Source organism: Triturus cristatus, chromosome 11 (assembly GCF_964204655.1).
Source record: "Triturus cristatus chromosome 11, aTriCri1.1, whole genome shotgun sequence".
NCBI classification, from domain to species: Eukaryota; Metazoa; Chordata; class Amphibia; order Caudata; family Salamandridae; genus Triturus; species Triturus cristatus.
In genome coordinates this window covers 173,722,912-173,744,031 of record NC_140594.1, presented here as the reverse complement: position 1 = coordinate 173,744,031, position 21,120 = coordinate 173,722,912, and the positions used below count along the sequence as shown (strand labels likewise).

The following is a 21,120-nucleotide window of genomic DNA, read 5'->3' as shown; positions in this document are numbered from 1 at the left end:
TTTCGTTTAAGATTGCGGTTGGAACCGCTGTTGTTTTTATTTCTTCCATTTTATTCGTAGGTATGTATGTTCTTTTTCTCGTCTGCGGATTTTCTTTGGGCCTATCTGGCTCGCAAACAGTTAATGCCTCTTTTATAACACAGTTGCCTCCAACGGTTTTGTTTCGGGAAATACGCCTGGGCGATGGGGCATTTGAGATGTCTATTGCATCAAAATTGTAATCACCTAGACCTCCTATGGAGGCTTCCCGTTGTTCCTTAGTCCCATTCTTTGTGTTTGACTCTTGAATTATCTCCATATCTACTCCATTGGGTTTTATTCCCAAGGTCTGGAGAGTACGGAAGGCAGGGATAGTTTGGCACTGTAGGATTATTGTTAGACTGACTAGGCTGGCTGGACTGGCTGGCCTAGAGTTCTCCACCCTACTACTTTGATCTTCGTTTCCTTCTCTCTCTCCACTTTTCTGAATGGCAAAAGGGCCGGAGAGGGGGGTCCGAAGGCCCGTTATTGGTGTAGGGCCTGAGAGAAGAGTGTCTCCCGCATTTTTTGGGAAGCAACATTTTGTGTCTATTGTGGGCTGAAAAAGGCGATGTTTTAAAGTTTTGTTTTCTGAAGTTGTTTTGCTTGTCTTCTTAGTATTTGAAGTTAATTCAATTATAGTGTCAATTTTCTGTGTAGCAGGTCTAATCTTTGCCAGTGGTTCGCCCACTGTACCAGCAGATGTTTTCAGCTTCCTTTTATGCTTACTAATGTTGTTTGTAGGTATAGTACCTCCACGCACACGTCCTGACCTCATAATTTGCAGTGCTGTAACTGGCTTTTTATGCCTTTACAATTCTCTTGTACCTTTTTTGTATATTTGTGGTTTATGTTTATTGTACTTGCTATTTATTAATTATTAAATTATAAAATGTTGATCCTTTGAGTGGGCACCGAGAAAGTTTTTTTCCTTAAAGTCGTCCTTGGTGGGGGAGGGGGCAATACCCCAGTGTTCCAAGTGTTCCAAATGGTTGCCCCAGTGACCAATGACCAATGTTCAATACCACAGGCAACAAGCAGCAGACAGTAGTAGGCAGCAGACAGACTCCACCAACTAATGCCCTGCTGCCTGTCTGCGCTCTGCCCTCCGCAGCGCTGAGCACGCCTCACTCTACTACCCTGCTCCCCTGTCCACCAGGAGTATTTATGGTAGCCGGAATTCCCTGCAGTGCTCCCCCTGTTTTTACTCGGCTCTGCTAGGCCCCAGAACTGTCAGTCACTGGCAAGTCTTACCGCAAGCTTGCTTTTCTAACGTCCGCGCTTGGTCCCTGATTCCTGGTTCAGGGCTGGGGATCGTGGCTGAGACCGGCTCCACTCCTCTCAGTGCTGGTTTTGCTTGTCTGGTCTTGTCATTTCTTATAACCGGCACTGCCCCAGGTACAAATTCTGTGGGCAGCACGCTGTTCTCTGTATGCTGTGTGCTGCTCACCGTTATTCCCCACTGCCAGACGACAGTCCTTTTTATGGTTCTTGGCCACACAGTTCCTCAAGCAGCAGTCGCCTTAAGGAGATGCCGCTGGCCGATATGGAGCACTGTGGGGGGCTCAACAAGCTCAAAGACAGCAGACCCAGTAGAGCAAGGCAGGGATCCGCATGGGCCGCAACTGGCTGCAAAAGGCCGCAAGGGACCTCGGGGGCCACGGGGGGGCATAGGCAATTTACGCGCCTCGACGGAGCTCAACAGAGCTCAAAGGAGCTTTTGCCTCTGCGAGCCGTACGAGCCATGCAAGGTGAAAGCAGCGAGGAACAGCACGGCGTCCTCCACCTCCTCCTCTCGCTCACTCACAGTGTGGCGGTTGGCGGTTGGGTAGTGAGGACGTTTTGGTTCCCGGGGCATGATGGTGGCGGCGGGAGATCGTCCTGTTCACAGGAGCCCCTGTGCTGGGCTTGGACCAGGTTCCCAGAAAGACGTCCATGAAGGCTTCGTTGAATGGGAGCAAAGGTTCTAAAGAGGAAGCTCCCAGCTGTAGCACCTCAGTCAAGATGTTGGTCTTGACCACCACTGTGGGTAGCTAAAGGTCAAGGACCTCAGCTGCCCTGCGCACCACCATCACATAATATGCACCCTCCTCCATAGCCACGGAAGAAGGAGAAAGCATGCCAGTATCTCAGGATGTATCCAGTCCGCTGCCCTCACCTAATTCCTCATACCAGTCCATATCCTCTTCATAGGGCTGGTCTTCTAAAGGGTGCAGTGACCCCTCCCATTCTTCTCCCATTCCAAAAGGTCACAGTGGTACTACCGGCACCAGTTCGGATCCATTTCCGGATCCATGGGGGCCATAGGGGTTAGGCTGATCAAAAATGAGGCGCATGGCCTCATAGAGTTCCTTAATTTGAGCGGGGTCGCTCAAGCTCCCGGAGTCAGCTGGGAGGTGCGGAGTCAGCAAGGCACAGGTTCTGGAGAACGAGGCCTTGAACGCCGATTCTTCTCCATCGCCTCGACCGATGGACGGGGAAAAGTCGAAGCACGCTTCGACTTCTAGGGTTTTTTGTGCCTCTTACCTGAGTTCCCCGATGATCTTGTGTGGGACGAACAGGACTTGGGACTATTGGAGCAGTACCGGGACCTTCCTCTCGACCGGGACCATGACCTCCAAGGAGTCGGGTATGGCTTCAGGGACCTCTCCCTCAATGACTTCGGTGCCATGGCCCTGCAGTAGGAACACGACTTGGAGTTGTGGTCACACTCCAGACACCACAGGCTGACCAAATGGGGGCATGTCACAGACATGGCTCGATGACAGGCACCGCACGGCTTGAACCCTGAAGTCTTCCTAGAGGACATCCTAGATATCAAAAAGGGGTCGACAAAAAGTTTATAAAATTCTGTCTAAAAATGATAGAGGTTAGCTCTCTTCACGGATCAATGCTTGACTGGCGTGGAAAGAAAAGAACTGACGTCAACGCACCAAGGTGGCGCCTATGTAGGTGACGCAGACGTCACTTCCAGCACAGACGATGCCGACAACGTCACGCGGAGCCGACCGGCGCCACTTACCGGGGCGCAGGGGTATTGCTCAAAGAATAATCTTCTTGATCCAGTCTGACACCTGGGCAATTCAAAGGTACGAAATCTGCAGCTAGATGTCTGTATCAGATGTGCCAGCTTTCTTAAAGTGTTACAGCAAACAAATGATGGACTGAATGCTGACAATGCAAACATTCTCCCCCAGTCAAAAGATCTGGGTTAAATCCATCGTTCTTTTGCCCACTACACCACCCCAGTTTGGATCCAGCCATGTGCAAATCAGTCTTGACCCTGTGCCCCATGGCAACAGTCCAGACCGAACTGCCAGGCCAGGTGCTCCCTGGACCAGAAACAAGCATCCTGGGACCGGTTTCAAGGTATGTCACCCTTCTTCAGCCAGGCTAGCTTGAATCCAGTGGCACAGTGAGCAAGGGACCCACGTCTGGGCATACCCATCCCACTTAGGGTGAAAAGTGTTAGAGCAAACAAATGATGGACGGAATTCTGACAATGCAAACATTCTCCCCCAGTCAAAAGATCTGGGTTAAATCCATCGTTCTTTTGCCCACTATACCACCCTAGTGGGATGGGTATGCCCAGACGTGGGCAAAAGAACGATGGATTTAACCCAGATCTTTTGACTGGGGGAGAATGTTTGCAATGTTTGCATTGTGCAGTTTTCCAAGTAACAGACCAGTTAGGTGCTGTATGTATGATTCTCTTGATATATTTTTTTCGATTACTATACCACATGCAGCGAACTTTAATACTTAAGGAGTGGCACCAGAAATTAGCTTTCCTAGGTCCTGAAGAAAAGCCTAGGGGTAGGGCTTGAAACTAGTTGCCCAAAGAAACCCAGGGACATCACGCCATAGAGTTTCTTCTTTTCCCCTAATTTTAACTATACCGGTTAGAGGTACTAATAAAAAAATAAATCCTACTAGCCAGGTATAGTAAAATCTTTTATCTTAAACCCACCCAATCCTATTATTTCTCATTAGGAGAGGTCTTAACACTGTCAGTGCTCTCACGTATTCGTCAGTCGTATCACGCCCCTTTTCCGCAGCAGGATTGGGAAGAATCCTATGATGAAGCATGCCACCAAGGGGGTCGCCCTGGTGGGTCAGTGTTATTTAAAGAAATTCTTCTTCCTCCTATCAGTACTTTGGGAGACTAGGAAGGAAGAGCAGAATTCCCATGTGTTCCTAATGCAATACAGTGATTCATCTTATAGCAATACTTTTTTCCATGATAACCTTACAATGCAAAAGAAAGAGGATCAAAACTGTGAAATGGCTTAAAAGGGTAAACCAGGGTTATAGTAACATCTAAAATCAGTTATAGAATGATCCAGTAATAATTGAACCCATGATGCTTCTCAAGAACGAAAGTGAAAATAAAACTCTCAAAAAAGTAGGGATCTGAATCGAACATCTTACACTCATTTTGACAATCTATTTGAACATGCCTCGATTTTTTACTTACACCTTTTTCGATTGGGTCAAACCACATCTCGTCACTAATTCTTGAAAGGGCATGGATTGCTCTCCCAAACACTGTGAAAGAGAAAATAAAGTATTTGTACCAAAGTAGTTCAGCTGGCCATACGGTAAAAGTAAACACATTTTTTAAAGGTAGTGACTCCTTAAATTTCAGACTTAACAGTGAAGACAGAGTATTTGGCAATTCTTCATCCTGTTTAAGTAGAATGGTGAACTGTGCCTTTGACATAACTGCGTCTAATCCCTTATGTGCTTATTTTAGAAAAATACAGTATAATTTGGCTCCATATGCAGGGTATTTGCACCCTGAAAAAACTATGACAAGAACATAGAGCGAAGTGCAGGCAAGGTGCAAGAAGATTTTTTTGGGGGGGGACATTTTGTCCAAGTGCAACTCCTATATGCACAATGAGAGAGTACAAATTACATGTCACAATGGACAGCCCAGAGACAATAATTTTTGGGGGTGCAATGTTATCAATTAATGCTAGTTACAGTTATTGATCAGTCAGAAAAAAACAGTAGATAGTTTCATGGAAAGTCCAGTTGCACACGATGGACAGCCTGTGAGATTATTTTCAGTGCGCCTACAAATTCGGATGGCTATGGCAACGATCTTTCTGGTGAATACTCTATACACCGGCAGATTCTTTACCTAGTAAATAATTCTAGGCATCAGGTGCTACACCCTGAAACGTCAAAGCTCTACTATGGGGGTAGGGGGCACTGGCTTTGAGCTAGCGCAGGAAGTGACACACACTGACGTCACCGAAACCTTTTAGCGCCCACCCTGATGTTACAATGCCAGTTTCTATCCATTTATTTGTGCCTTCGAGGCAAACAGATATATTAACATCAATCCTATACAGAGCAGTGCCAAACTCTAATTTGAGCCTTATTAATAATTTCCCTACACCTCCATCCATCAGACGGGTAGGTGGGTGGGATAGGTGAGAAATCTGCAGGTTAATCCACCAGATATATTGCTACTGAAGGTAACTGTTTCTTCTGATGGATACCTACCTGCAGATTACTCATCTGTTGAATAGAGTCCCAAGCAATTTCTTCCTAAGAGTAGGGCTGATGGATCGGTAGTTGTGGAAATCTAGCAGCACAGTTCTGGCAAAGTGCCGGTCCTTACGCACCTAAGAGTCCTAACAGTATTGTTTGGCGAATGTGTGCAGCCACGCCCATGTCACTGCCTTACAGATCTCTGTGATAGGAACACCTCTCACAAGAGCAAAAGATGATGTCTTGGAGCTGGTGGAGTGCACGCTAATTCCTTCAGGTGGTTCCTTTTTGGTAAGGGCATAGCACATTTTGATGCATAGGATGATCCAGCAGGATAATTTCTGCTTTTGGACCACTTTGCCCTTTCTACTGCCACAGTAGCCAGCAAAGAGCTGTTCGTCCACTATGACATCCCTCGTGCAGTCAAGATAAAAACGACTGCACACGTAGGTTCCAGGCAATGCAGCTGCTCCTCCTCCTTTTTGGGATACGAATGAGGACAGGAGGATGCCAGGGCGATGGGCTTGCAATAACAGCTTGTTAGGGAAAAACGGGGTGGGAATGGCAGACAGGCACTCAGAACCTGAAACTCACATACCCACCATGCCGAAGTAATCGCAACCAAAAAGGCAGTCCTTATTCTCAACAAACACAACTGTGAAGGTGCTATAACAGAGACCCCATCAAAAAGGTGAGAATAAGGTTTAGGTCCCACCGGGGAATAAATAAGGAGTTGGGGAGACAAAATGGTCAACACTTTAAGAGATCACATGACAATAAGGGACATGTACAGGGAAGTTTGGTCTGGGAGACAGAGCAATGCCAACAACCCTGTCAAATAACCTTTGACAGTGCTCACTGTACACGCTCTCTGAGCCAGCGACTGCAAACCGGTGGACCTCTGACATTGGGCTCAGCAGGATCTACGTTGTTGTAAGAAATAGCAAGATAAAGCTGTTCAATCACCCAGAACACACAGATTTTGTGGAGGGGTGGCAGGCTAATAAGATGGTGTCCCCCACCTAATGTGGCAGCTGAAAGGAGCTTATATGTCCCTCCTCAATCTCGAGGCATGAACATGGAGACTGAAAATTGGGGTGAAGAATCATCCCCCATGGCTGAGAGGAAGATTCAACCTAAGAGGTAGTCAAAGTAAAAGAAAGAGGGAGAGGTGTAAAAGGCCTGCGTACCACACACAATAAAGATGACTTGGGCCTTGTCTTAGTGAATCTTCCTCAGAATTTGAGGAACAAAGGATATGATGGGAAATACACACACCAGCTGAAAGTTCCACCTCAACTGAAATGTGTTCCCCAAGGCTCCCCTAAACCTATACAGGAGGTCGCTGAAATGCTGCCACTGAACATTTTCTGAGGAGGTGAACAAGACCACGTGAAGAGTATACCCCACAGGGAAAAGATATCCAGGACTAAGTCCGATGGAAGATGTCACTTATAATTGGCAAGATAATGCTGGCTGAGGTTGTTGGTTCTAAACGTTAAAGACCCACCAGGTAATTGACTATCAAACAGATCCCTGGACATTGTGCCCAGGATCACAGCCTCAACGCAGTGGAATTCCAATCCCCTTTGCTAGTTTATATACCATATTGTGGTCGTATTCTTCATCAAGATCTGGACAGACGAAACGTAAATAGAGGGGAGGAAGGCCATGAGCTCCAGCCATATTGTCTGCTGCAGCTCTATCAGGTTGATATGAAGCACCGGCTTCTCTGGATACCAGAAACCGCTGATCTCCAGATGGCCTCCCCACCCTAGGATGGAGGCATCATTCATTACCATGGCCACAGATGGAAGGGGAGAGAGCGATATGCTTGGTAAAAGGCTCTCCTCATTCCTAGAGACCACATCCTCTGCAGCATCTCAGGAGACCACCATGGTGTCCAACAGATCGTCTCATGTTAGATCCACTGCCCCTGGAGGTATCAGTGCAGAAGCCTCAAGTACCAATGCACATGCATGAACATTTAATTATGGGATGGCAGCAGAACTGGGGACCATAATACCACAGTCCAGCCCGAACTGCAAGGCCAAGTCCTCCCTGGCATGGTGAGCAAAAAAACGATGGATTCAGGCCCAGATCTCTGAACTGGGGTGAATGTATGACATTGTTCCGCATTCTGTCCATCAATTGTCGGTCCGTGCTCTCCATGCCACTGGAGTCAAGCTATCCTGGCTGATGAGGGGTAAAACCCCAAAACTGGTACTAGGATGCTTGTTTCCAGTCCAGGGACAACCTGGCCTGGCAGTTCGGGCTAGACTGTTCCCATTGGTCGCAGGGTCAAGACTGATTTGCATATGTGAGGAAATATGAATTTTTATGGTCAATTGTGTCCCCTATCTAGACCCCAACGGCTCCATGTACATGCTACAAGTACATGTATGTTCCCTCCACTTCAAGCTATGAAGACGCAAATACAATTGTGTCCAACGTTAATATGTACTCTTTCATATCTGCCATGAATGGGCCAGATATTCCGTTCCTAAGTATGCCTTGCCACCGTCTTTGTATGGTATACTTTTCACGTTTTCCAGCTCTGGCAAGGTAGGCCCTGAATTCTGCCATCGAGCTTTTCCCTGCTTCTGCCTCTGAATGCTCCAGCCTGGACCTGCATCTGTATCCATGAACTTTGTCTTACTTCCTGCGCGGCTAACGGTGCCTAGCCCGGCCTGTTGCCTGCCAAAACTGTATTCAGCCTTCAAGTTATCTGTTCCGCTCCTCAAGAAATGCATTCTTGTCTAGTAGCTTAGGTAAACATCCCTCTAGCTGCAGAGCAAAGGGCCCGGCCTTACTGTCTCCGTGCAAGTAATTCATGCCTTTCGTTACCATGGTAGGCCCATGCCCCCTCGCATCTCATGTAGACACTTAGACGCTTGTACACGCACTAGCAGTCAGTATAGAATAGGATCTGTCCGAGAAGACCTTTCCTTCCAGATAATATAGTTCCTTAAACACAAGATATTAGATATGATTTAGGACTAGGTTGTCCTGACACCCCAGACTTCTGTCTCCTCATATAGGGCTAAATGTCAAGTTCCCTTCACCCTCTAGTTACACGTCAATCACACGTCATGCGGCTGCGCGCGCATCTCTGCCATGTATTTTTGCTGACTTTGCAGGATTCTCTTATGGATCCACCCACATGTGTCATCATCATAATGACGTTTTTAGTATACGCCTCTATGCACGCCTGTTGTAACGCCTTTTCTATTACGTATGTGTATTCTTATCAGCTGTTACGCCTCCTGCATCTGTCTTTACTGTAATGCATTACTATATATGCTTTAACCTGCCAATAATGTATTGCTGATCCCTTCCTGAACCTTCGTGGTGACGGAACTCGATTGCCTGGTTCGAACCATCGTTCCTTTGTAAGGAATAAATTCCCTATTATACCCTCGAATACCACGGATTCTGCCTCTTATTTTTACTGAGTTATTCGTATTGTATTTTACCGCATAAATTAAGTCTAGGTAATTTAAATTTACCACATAATTGGCGCCCGAACAGGGACACCTCTCACACCCCACGCGCCGGAGGTGCGTTGCAGACCCGGTCTCCTGCCACAGCCGGACGGACAATTACGCGTACCCGCAGGATTTCCTGTATCTCCCTCAGGCCAACGGGGGCGACTGAGGCTGCGATCAACACCCAGACGAGGCGGTGAGGAGTGCGGAGAATCCCGACCAGAGCCTAGCTGAGAGAGCAAGATCCGAGGTATACAGAGGCCCACCAGATTCCGAAGTTCCGAAGTATCTAAGTCACGAGTCCAGTCCAGTCCAGTTTGGTCTAGTCCAGTCCAGACTTCCGAGGCCTTCCGTTCCGTGCTTCCCGGTGAGTACCGTTGCTGAGGACGCATCTAGACGTGCACATTAGTTTGTGCCGGTCAAGACGGGTCTGGGTACACAGACCTGGTCTGCACTGTTTTAGCAGTGTATCTGTGCTGTTTAGCAGTACATACAGTATATTTAGTATTATGCAGTTAACTAGTTTTATTCTAATTATTATTGTTCGTTCTAAAATGTTTTGGTATGTTTTAAATGTCGTGGTATGAGTGATTGTTTGATCTTCATTATTGTGTTTATTGTAATTATTATGTTCAAGACCGAGTAAGAATTAAGTAACAAGGTTCAAGATGCCGTTATTTTCAAAATTAAGACAGATAAAAACTAGAAAAGGGATACTCGAGGAAGCTGTTCCCATCCCATCTAGGGACACTCCAGGGTACTTTATGTACCATAAACATGGCCTAGATGCCGTATTATATCTTGATCTATGGGTGGACTACACCAAGGATTTAGCAGAGAGTCAGAGATGGCCCGCTGCTGGAACATGAGATGCAGATTGCATCATGAGAATAGAAGAAGCGTTATGGAAAAAGAAAGCCAGACAGTCACAGAAAGATGCCATTGAACTTTGACGTAAAGAATCGCATAGGCGCACAGAGAAAGCGCTCAGAAAGGAAGAGAAAAGTAGGGAAGATTCAGAAAAGGCCCGAGAAAACATATTAATTGACGAAGGTACCCGAGTAAAAACAGAACAAGTAGACAGACAACGAAACACTCTTATGAATGGTATGTATCCTCTTCTGGCCGAAGGTTTGCCTAAGGCCACCTTGGAGGTACCAAAAGATCTGCCACCTCCGTTACTCCCGATTAAAGTACATCCCAAGACCGCAAAAGACATTTTCCTTTCTTCCTATTTAGACGATGCAGCCCCCGAATATGCTAATGGTGCGCAGCCACGCACACCACCCGTTAACGACGCTCAACCCCAAAATCAGCTGCACTCACCTCCGCAGCAACAAACTCCTACTCAAGTTCTAACCATTCCATCTGTTTCTACAGTCCTTCCTGCACCCACACTCTCTACCCTACACCCAACAAATCCTTTTGGACTTGGCACCTCAGGAGGTGCGACAGGAGGTTTTTCCACGCCACCGCCAACAACTAGATTGACTTATAGGGATTTAGCATATCAACGTACACCCCAAAGAATATCAGACAATATATTAAACGAGCCTCTTTCCGATTGTAGATATGATCCAGTGCCAGGAAAACACGACAGAATGATGCTGTCTTCAGTACGTTTGCGACGAGCTGCACAATATTTAATGACGTTACCAGGAATGGTTGAACATCTAGACAAAATATATCGCTTTATCCAAACAGGGCAAGGTCCTGAAAGTATTGCCGAAGCCATGGAATACCAGAAAGTAGACATACAAAAATTATTGTTACGCTTTTTCATAAACTGTTTGATCAGAAACAGAGATAGGCCTGAGGTAGATTCGGAGGAAATGCAAGCACTTACCAAATGGGGTCAGAATATAACAGATGGGAGACATGATAAACAGAAGTGTATAGAAGCCATGTGCCGAAGGATCAGAAAAGAAGTAGAACGAATACATGAAAGCAGAGTAGAAGCAGATAAAACTGAATCAGAAGAAGAGGAGGAGGAACAGTCAGAAATGAACACAGGACAATTTGAATTACCAGCTAAACAAATGATAGCCAAATGTAGGAAAAGGAAGATCTTTTAATAAAACAATACGTCCGATACATCCAGAATGTAACAGAATTTTTCAAACAGTCATTACAAATCCAAGGAGCCCTGAACACTTATTCCAGGCTACTGATAAATCACTTCGAGAACGAAGGGGGTACCATGTGCTCGATTCTATGGATGAACAAGAATTAGCCAGGTCAGCAGTACAATGGGCTGACAGCTCTGAAAAATACAGTGAGGATGCGCTAGCACACACGTTTCTGAATCTCGCCCCAGACGAACAGCGTTTAGCTAGTATATACATGATACAACATCTCCTTATATTATATAAAGGCCAACACTCCGATCCTGGTCCCCTACCTGACATATTGATAGAACTACTCATGAACAAATGGAGAGGTTTAGGTACCGATCTAATTAAAGTAATTCTAGAATACAGACATAGATATAGTGCCTTTTTGTGTCCTGAACATGATCCAGCTCCTTCCATGGAGAGAAAAACGTATTACATAGACAGACAGAATCCCCTACGCGAAGTACACCCAGTGAGAAATGATGACAATACGTTTAGACGCGTGTTTGTGTACACGCCCATAACTAAAATAGAACTATTGGAAATGAAAAAATTAGTGCCCAGCCATGACAAAGATCCAGCAGGTTTTCACCGTGAACTAAAGGACATGTTACTCATGGGTGATTATACCTATCCTGACATTATGAAAATATTGAAAGTATTATTGCCTGCCGGTATTTATGAGAAACTCAAGGAAAAAGAATGGGAGGTGGGAGACCAAAAGATTGATTGGACCGCATTAGAAACTGAAGAAAATAGCAGAACTGCAGGCGTAGGGCTTGGGGACAAAACAAAAGCGTTGCCAGGTTTATTAGTACAAGTATTGCCACGTTTATTAACTACGAAAAAGGAAGATTGGGGAGCAATCTCAGCTTGTAAACAGAAACCCGAGGAAGACACTAGTGATTTTTATTCCCGATTTGAAAAATGTTTTGGTATTAATAGCGGCCTGAAAGCAAATAGTGAGTCATATCCACACCTTTTTGTAACAAAACTAGTCGAGAATTCCCTGCCGCAGGTTAAAAACAGAGTATTGAAAGTTGAGAGCACTTGGCAAGCTAACACTCCTTCACAAATGTTACAAATGTTACAATATCACCAGAATAGAATTAGAGAAGAACAAGAACACGAACAAAGACGTATGAAAGACACGAAAATGAAAATGCTTGTCGCTCAGTCAGTTCCAGCTGACGGTCATAAAAAGGGTGCGACACAGTCCAGTAATTCAGCGGTTCCCGTTAAAGGGACATGCAACTATTGTAAACAGCCAGGTCATTATATAAACGATTGTGCAGTTCTGAAACATAATATCTCCACGGGTAAAACCAAGGAGAGACCACGTCCGCCTAGACAGGATCAGATCCAACAACAAGTACCTCAGAATATACAGCCTATGCAAGCGACACAACAGATGTACCAGTATGCACAAAATGACTATCCAGAGTATCAGCGCTACACATGAAATAGCCTAGAGAGGGAAGTTGGCTTACCCCTTATTGAGGTTCCTGTAGATCAAGAGGGTCCTTATGTACAGAGTCAAGTATTAGGGAAAGACAGAAAGTTTCTACTTGATACAGGGGCAAGCAGAACAACTATAAGTCACGATGAAGTCCCAGGGGCACCCCTCTCAGGCTCACAAAATATTTCCCTTGGTTTTTCAGGAAAGCCCACTATTAACGAAGTATCACAACCACTTGCATTTACAGTCGGTCCATTAACACGGACTACAGATCTATTGCTTACGAAATCATGTCCAGAAAACTTGTTAGGTATAAAAACATTGAAAGCTCTAGGAGCTATAATATGTTGTTCTCCGGACGGAGTACGACTATTTTTGCGTGACTTTAAAGGTCACTACGTGTCTAGAGACATGGATCACCGGTTACAGAATCTACCTGCACATTTATGGGCACAAGGCCCCACTGATGTAGGTTGTATGCACATTACACCATATCGAGTCACACTCAAAGCAGGAGTGGTACTACCACGAATGCGACAATACAAGCTACCGCCAGATGCTGTAGTGGCTTTACTGCAAATCATTGACGAGCTCATTGCACAAGGAGTGATGTAGAAACCGACTCCAATGTATGCAATTCTCCGATTATTCCGATTCTTAAACGAACAGATCCAAAAGCACCCCCAGTATATTGATTAGTTATTGATCTGCGAGAATTGAATAAATGCATTGTACCACAATATCCCGTGGTCCCAGATATCTCTTCATTACTGACAGCTATTGATTCAGAGGCAACGTTCTTTACTGTAATTGACCTCAAGAACGCCTTCTTTAGCGTCCCTATCGATCCGGAAAGCCAATATTTGTTCGGATTCAGTTTAAATGGACGAAGTTTTAAATTCGCACGCGCACCTCAAGGATTTACAGAAAGTCCTAGCATCTACAGCCAAGCACTGAAAAGACAACTTGACAGTATCCACATGCCTGTTAACACTGCACTGCTTCAGTATGTCGATGATCTGCTGATCACCGCCCGAAGCGAACCCGAATGTGAAAAAGCATCACTGACGGTTTTACATTTCCTAGCCGACAAGGGGCACAAGGTGTCCCCTTCAAAGCTGCAATTTTGTGCCCAGCAAGTTGTGTACCTAGGGCACTTGCTGTCCAAATGGGGGAGACAGCTCACACCTGACCGTATCCAGTTAATTGTAAACATGCCACCACCCAAGACACAAAAGGAGGTACGGGCCTTCATAGGCCTCACTTCGTATTGCAGGCAGTGGATTCCCCAATATGCATTTTTAGCTAAACCACTCATTCAGTTGACAACCCAGGAGGCAGCGACATCGACTGTCCTCCCTTGGACTCCAGAACATACACAAGCTTTTGAAGACTTAAAGAAAGCTTTATGCCAAGCACCTGTTTTAGCGACACCATGTTACAGTAAGCCTTTTACACTCTTTGTTACAGAACGTGAAGGTACTGCTTTGTCAGTACTCACGCAGGAACAAGCAGGATCACACAAGCCATGTGCTTACTTTTCTAGCACATTAGATCCCGTAGCTCAAGCTCTTCCTGTGTGTCTGAAATCAGTTGCAGCAACAGCTCTAGCGATTAGACAAAGTGATTCCATAGTATTAGGACATCAATTGACAGTACAGGTACCACATGCAGTAGAAGTTCTCTTGAACCGGACACAGACACAACACTTGACTATAGCACGACTGACAGGTTACGAACTCACATTGTTTCAGCCACACATAGAAATCAGACGTTGTAGTACATTAAATCCTGCCACACTTTTGCCATTAAGTGGAACAGACCCACTGGCACATGATTGTATTGAAGTCATTACTATTACGACGAAACCCAGACAAGACTTGACAGATGTCCCATTACCAGATCCAGACCTGACACTTTATGTAGATGGTTCATGTATGAGAACAAGTACAGGAAAGTTAGTGGCCGCTTATGCAGTCACGACAGACACCGAAGTCATTGAAACAAATTGTATCGACACATTATCAGCTCAAGCAGCAGAGCTTATTGCTCTGACACAAGCCTGTATTCAAGCCAAGAATAGAAAAGTTAACATATACACAGATTCACGTTATGCATTCGGAGTTGTACACGACTTCGGAGTCCTTTGGCGAGAGAGAGGTTATTTGACTTCTCACGGTGCCAACATTCAACACGGTCCCCTCATTCAAGCTCTATTAGATGCAATACATCTACCTACTTCAATATCTATCATGAAGTGCAAGGCCCATACAAAAGTCACCGATATTATTTCCCAGGGTAACGACCTAGCAGACCGAACAGCTAAGCAAACAGCACAGAATCAGACTCATGCAACTGACTTGACAAAGACAATAGTTCCAACGCCGACACACTGCATGACAGTTAAGGATCCCGCCCTTGATGTAATTGACATACAGACACATGCTACACCAGAGGAAATAAAGAAATGGACTGAATTAGGAGGGATCCAAACAGATCAGGGATGGATGACGAAGGGAAAATCTATATGGTTTCTCCCCGACTCAATGGTTCAAGTTATCATTAACACAATACATAGTCCAGCACATCTAGGAGAAAAAGCTATGTTAGACAGTATTCAACACATTTGGTTCAACAAACACTTACGAGCTGCAGCCAAACAGAAAGTCCGAACTTGTATGATTTGTTGTCAGTTCAATCCAGGTAAAGGCGTACCTGTAGAGCAGGGTGGATTTCAACCTCCCGATCACCCTTTTGAAGTCCTCCAGATGGATTATATCCAGATGGAACGATGTCGAGGATTCAAATATGTCCTCGTAGTTGTATGCGCTCTTTCCCGTTGGACAGAGGCGTATCCCGTCTCAGATTACACTGCCCCGACTACTGCCAAACAATTAGTTCGTGAATTCTTCCCACGGTATGGTTTGCCCCGTATCGTGTACTCAGATAATGGCCAGCCGTTCTCATCCGAGCTAATGAAACACATTTCACTCTTGTTAGGCTATCAATGGAAATTCCACTGTGTCCGACATCCCGAGGCAGCAGGTCTCGTGGAACGTCATAATCAGACCCTGAAAATACGACTTTCTAAAATCTGTAGAGAGAAAGGTGTCGACTGGATAGTAGCCTTACCGGTTGCACTATTTTACATGAGAATGGTAGCACATTCTCGCACAGGGCTATCCCCGTACGAGGTGGTCTTCGGTAGGCCACCAAATATGTGGGGGACGCCTATACCTCGTAAAATAACTGATGTTGATTGTAATATGCTGGCAGATTACCTTGCTTCCTTGATGTCTGCACTACAATCTTGCCGTTCACAGGTAGCTGCAGCCTTTCCCGACAACACCGAGGTAAAGCCCCATGAAGTGGTTCCGGGGGACCTAGTTCTCGTCAGAAACTTCGACAGGAGGAGCCCGTTGGAGCCTCGCTGGCTACAACCAAAGCTGGTTCTTCTAACGACGAGGACAGCAGTGAAGGTCGAAGGTCGCAAGGGTTGGTTACACTCGAGTCATATCAAGAAATTTCATGGACTACCATCCGATCTGAACTCTCAGCCCTGCCCCCTTCCAGAGACTGATTCAAAACTCCCCCTGGTTGAAAGGACCGAATCTCAAAACTATAAACTGAAACTAAGGTCTAGCAAGTCAGACAATTCGATTGTTTAAGTCCTCTCCAAGGTGAATCGGTTGAATTAAGTCTTTGACATGTATCCTCTAGACCGAATGAGAGAGAGAAATAGACAGAAACAGCTCAAGAAACATGCATACTGTAAATCACTTCATAGTCACTGTATAGTGACATTGTTGATTATGTTTTTTCTAAGTCTTTTTATTATTGCTGCAAGTATACTGTTACACATGTATTATCCTATTTTCAAGCGTGCTTATAATGTTACTGCCGAACATTCTTTTAGTGAACTACCCCCACATGAGTTGTCCTATAGATTTGCGCTGCGCAACAACACATTCATTAGTATGTTACATCATTTCCATCAGACCAGCAACGCTACAAATTGTTGGATATGTGGCCGACTCCCTCCCTATCAGAAATACAAAGGAGTTCTGCCTCTCTTTCCGTATCCGTTCACACACAATGGTTCCTGTGGAGCATGGTTTAGTTTGATTAACTCTTTAGATTCAAACACTGTAGTTTACCAGAGCAACTGGGTATGGGGAAACCTGAACTTAGTTTTGCTTAAAGCCTGTTATCCTAACAAGGAGGGACTTCCCAAAAGAACAGGAACTGACCTAGAAAATGAAGTATATGGATTAGGTAACTTTACACTTAACCTCATGATTCTAAATGTTGAATCTGAAGCTACACTAGTCTTGCCTGCTATGTCCGTATTACCAGTCAAAGGTGAATTATGTGTAAGAAAGAATGGTTCAGTATGCCTGGGTCATAGTAAATGTACTACTGTGATCGAATTCAGTGATAAGGCCAAGTCTACATTTAGAGCTTCCCGTCATTCCTACTTCATCTGTGGTCACACCGCATATATACGCCTACCCCTAGATTGGGATGGTACCTGTTACATTGCATTCCTTCTGCCACCTGTTTTCCTAGCCCCTCCTGATTATCATAGAAATACCAATCTAGTACACCATAGACCCCAGAGAGATATCCCGATTGTTGACTACACCGAAACAGCATGGGAACAATATACAGACTTCAATAAAGGTCTCTTTCCTTACATAGGTGTTGTCTCAAACAGTAAACTGATACGTAGATTAACTAGAACCCTTGAAGCAGTAGTGAATGAAACTACCTCTGCCCTAGGCAACTTAACAGAGGAGCAGTCTGCGATGCGGATTGTTGTTCTCCAAAATCGTCTTGTCCTTGACGTCATCCTAGCAGATAGGGGCGGAGCTTGTAGGGTCATCGGATCAAGTTGCTGTGTTTTCATCCCAGAAAACGCGCCATCTGTATATAAAGCTATAACTCGTCTTCACAAGATTGCAAACCAGATACATCAGAATGCAGGCAATTGGACATGGTCCGGTTGGTTCTGGAGCGTGTTGTCAGCCTGGGGATGGAAAGTCCTATCCTTCCTAGGTATTGGCCTTCTCATAGTATTCAGTTGCTGCCTATGTCTACAATGTGGACCAGCGATTTGCGGCCTGTGTGCCACATCGTGTATTCCACGTTCAAGTTTTCATTCAAGATCCCGGAAGAAGAAAGAAGAGCAAATGATGTTACATGAACAGATTGATGGATTTCTGAAGATCGACATTTCATGAGCGTCCGTAGGGGACAAGGAGGGAATGAGGAAATATGAATTTTTATGGTCAATTGTGTCCCCTATCTAGACCCCAACGGCTCCATGTACATGCTACAAGTACATGTATGTTCCCTCCACTTCAAGCTATGAAGACGCAAATACAATTGTGTCCAACGTTAATATGTACTCTTTCATATCTGCCATGAATGGGCCAGATATTCCGTTCCTAAGTATGCCTTGCCACCGTCTTTGTATGGTATACTTTTCACGTTTTCCAGCTCTGGCAAGGTAGGCCCTGAATTCTGCCATCGAGCTTTTTTCTGCTTCTGCCTCTGAATGCTCCAGCCTGGACCTGCATCTGTATCCATGAACTTTGTCTTACTTCCTGCGCGGCTAACGGTGCCTAGCCCGGCCTGTTGCCTGCCAAAACTGTATTCAGCCTTCAAGTTATCTGTTCCGCTCCTCAAGAAATGCATTCTTGTCTAGTAGCTTAGGTAAACATCCCTCTAGCTGCAGAGCAAAGGGCCCGGCCTTACTGTCTCCGTGCAAGTAATTCATGCCTTTCGTTACCATGGTAGGCCCATGCCCCCTCGCATCTCATGTAGACACTTAGACGCTTGTACACGCACTAGCAGTCAGTATAGAATAGGATCTGTCCGAGAAGACCTTTCCTTCCAGATAATATAGTTCCTTAAACACAAGATATTAGATATGATTTAGGACTAGGTTGTCCTGACACCCCAGACTTCTGTCTCCTCATATAGGGCTAAATGTCAAGTTCCCTTCACCCTCTAGTTACACGTCAATCACACGTCATGCGGCTGCGCGCGCATCTCTGCCATGTATTTTTGCTGACTTTGAAGGATTCTCTTATGGATCCACCCACATGTGTCATCATCATAATGACGTTTTTAGTATACGCCTCTATGCACGCCTATTGTAACGCCTTTTCTATTACGTATGTGTATTCTTATCAGCTGTTACGCCTCCTGCATCTGTCTTTACTGTAATGCATTACTATATATGCTTTAACCTGTCAATAATGTATTGCTGATCCCTTCCTGAACCTTCGTGGTGACGGAACTCGATTGCCTGGTTCGAACCATCATTCCTTTGTAAGGAATAAATTCCCTATTATACCCTCGAATACCACGGATTCTGCCTCTTATTTTTACTGAGTTATTCGTATTGTATTTTACCGCATAAATTAAGTCTAGGTAATTTAAATTTACCACATATGGCTGGGTTCAAACTGGAATGGCATGGTGAGCAAATAAACGATGGATTTAGGCCCAGATATCTGTACTGGGGTTAATGTATGAAATTGTTCTGCATTCTGTCCATCAATTGTTCTTTTTGCATTTGTCACCCCAAGTGGTACGGGTATGCCCAGGCGTGGGTCTCATGCTCTCCATGCCACTGGAGTCAAGCTATCCTGGCTGATGAGAGGTGAAAGACTGAAACCAGTCCTAGGATGCTTGTTTCCAGTCCAGGGAGGACTTGGCCTGGCAGTTCGGGCTGGACTGTTTCCATTGGGCACAGAGTCAAGACTCCACAATATTGGCACAGAGACATATATACATTAAAAAGAGTAGTGCTGAGAGCTGAACCCTGTGTAACATTGTAATCCAAAGGCTTTGCTGCGGAAGTATAGGGAGGGAGAAAGACAGCCTGTGTGCGGTTGCTGATAAAAGACTTAAACTATGACAAATGCAAAAAGAACAATTGATGGACAGAATGAAGAACAATGTCATATATTCACCCCAGTACAGAGATCTGGGCCTAAATGCATATTTGTTTTGCTTACCATGCCATTCCAGTTTGAACCCAGCCAAATTCAAATCAGTCTTGACCCTGTTCCCTTTGGGAACAGTCCAGCCCGAACTGCCAGGCCAGGTCCTGCCCGAACCAAAACACAAGCAACCTAGTACTGGCTTTGCCCTTGTTGTGGGCTTTTCACCCAAGTATGGCTTTGTTCCAGTGGCACGGTGAATTCAGACCCATGTCTGGGCATACCCGACGCACTTAGAAAGTTAAATGCAAAAACAACAAGGTGATGGATGGAATACTTGAATTAATCTCAGTCGCTGCCAATTGCTCGGGGTTGTATCCCAATCCATCATTTTTCGCCTTCCATGCCACCTCCATTTGAACCCATTCATATGCAAAACAGTCTGGACCTTGTTCCTCATGATCTCAGTCAAGTCTGAACTGCCAGGCCAGATCCTCCCTGAACCGGAGCAAAAATAACTCAATACCTTTTTTGTCCTTGTTGTGGGCTTTTCAGCCTGGTATAGCTTGGTTCCAGTGCCATAGTGAGCCCGGGACCCATGTCTTGGCATACATGGCGCACTTAGAGCCTCAAATGCAAAAACAATTAGGTGGTGGATGGAATACTTAAATTAATCTCAGCCACTAGCAATTGTTTGGAATTACATCCCAATCCATAGTTTTTTGCCGTCCATGCTACCTCATTTAGGACCCAGCTATATGCAAATCAGTCTTGACCCTGTTCCTTATGGGAACAACAGTCCAGTCAGAACTACCATGCCAGGTCCTCCCTGAACCGGAGCACAAGCAACCCAGTATCAGTTTTGCCCTTCTTATGGGCTCTTCAGCCAGGTATAGCTTGATTCCAGTGACACAGTGAGCCAGGGACCTGCTTTGAAACTTTCCACACTACATTGTATATTGCATAGAGAAAGCGCTTTTGACATGACTTTCGAGGACCTAACAAAAAATCCTGTAGTTCAGTTTCATCAATAGGAAGAGGCAAAAGTTGTTTCACCTCAGACAATGTTGAATGTTTTAGCCACTCTAGGCACAACTTTCCAATGCTGTATGTTGTGACCTGCACAGAATGTGGGTCTGGCCAATTTATCCTGAACCCATTCGTGTTGTCAAGAAAAAGAGCCTGACATCCGTTAGTATCTAACGGCCACACTAACCATCCCTCTGGATTGGAACGTGAAGAATTGTGTGTCCCATTTTTAAGCATGTTGTCAAACGTGTCCTCCGTGTAATTTGTGCAAAGCATGCAAAAGTGAGAAGTTTTGTTGTATTTAGATCCTTTATCTTAGCCAAGCCGGGACAGGACATCTGCTGCACAGTTTTAATCAGGAAAATCAGTTGGTGTGCTATAAAGTATGCTCTAAATAAAGCCTTTTCCGCTGAACATGCCACTCTCTAATTTCCCATATAGATTTTGAATCGATATTGTCTATCCAAAAGTCATACTCTTGTCTCCATAATTGGGAAATTAAATATTATCGAGATTTGCATAACATTAAAAATACCTATTTCGAAATTAAA

The 21,120-nt window shown here is 45.1% G+C and overlaps 1 protein-coding gene across 1 annotated transcript in view; it reads right to left on the bottom strand.

The window, feature by feature from the left end:
• Positions 1-21,120, bottom strand: part of RAD9B (RAD9 checkpoint clamp component B) — a gene marked incomplete at its 5' end in the record, with an annotated part of 711,521 nt that overhangs the window by 622,439 nt on the left and 67,962 nt on the right. Inside the window, one exon of the mRNA XM_085632854.1 lies at positions 4,496-4,566. Within this exon, the coding sequence (XP_085488980.1) occupies positions 4,496-4,566 (71 nt within the window). The remainder of the gene's footprint in view (positions 1-4,495; positions 4,567-21,120) is intronic.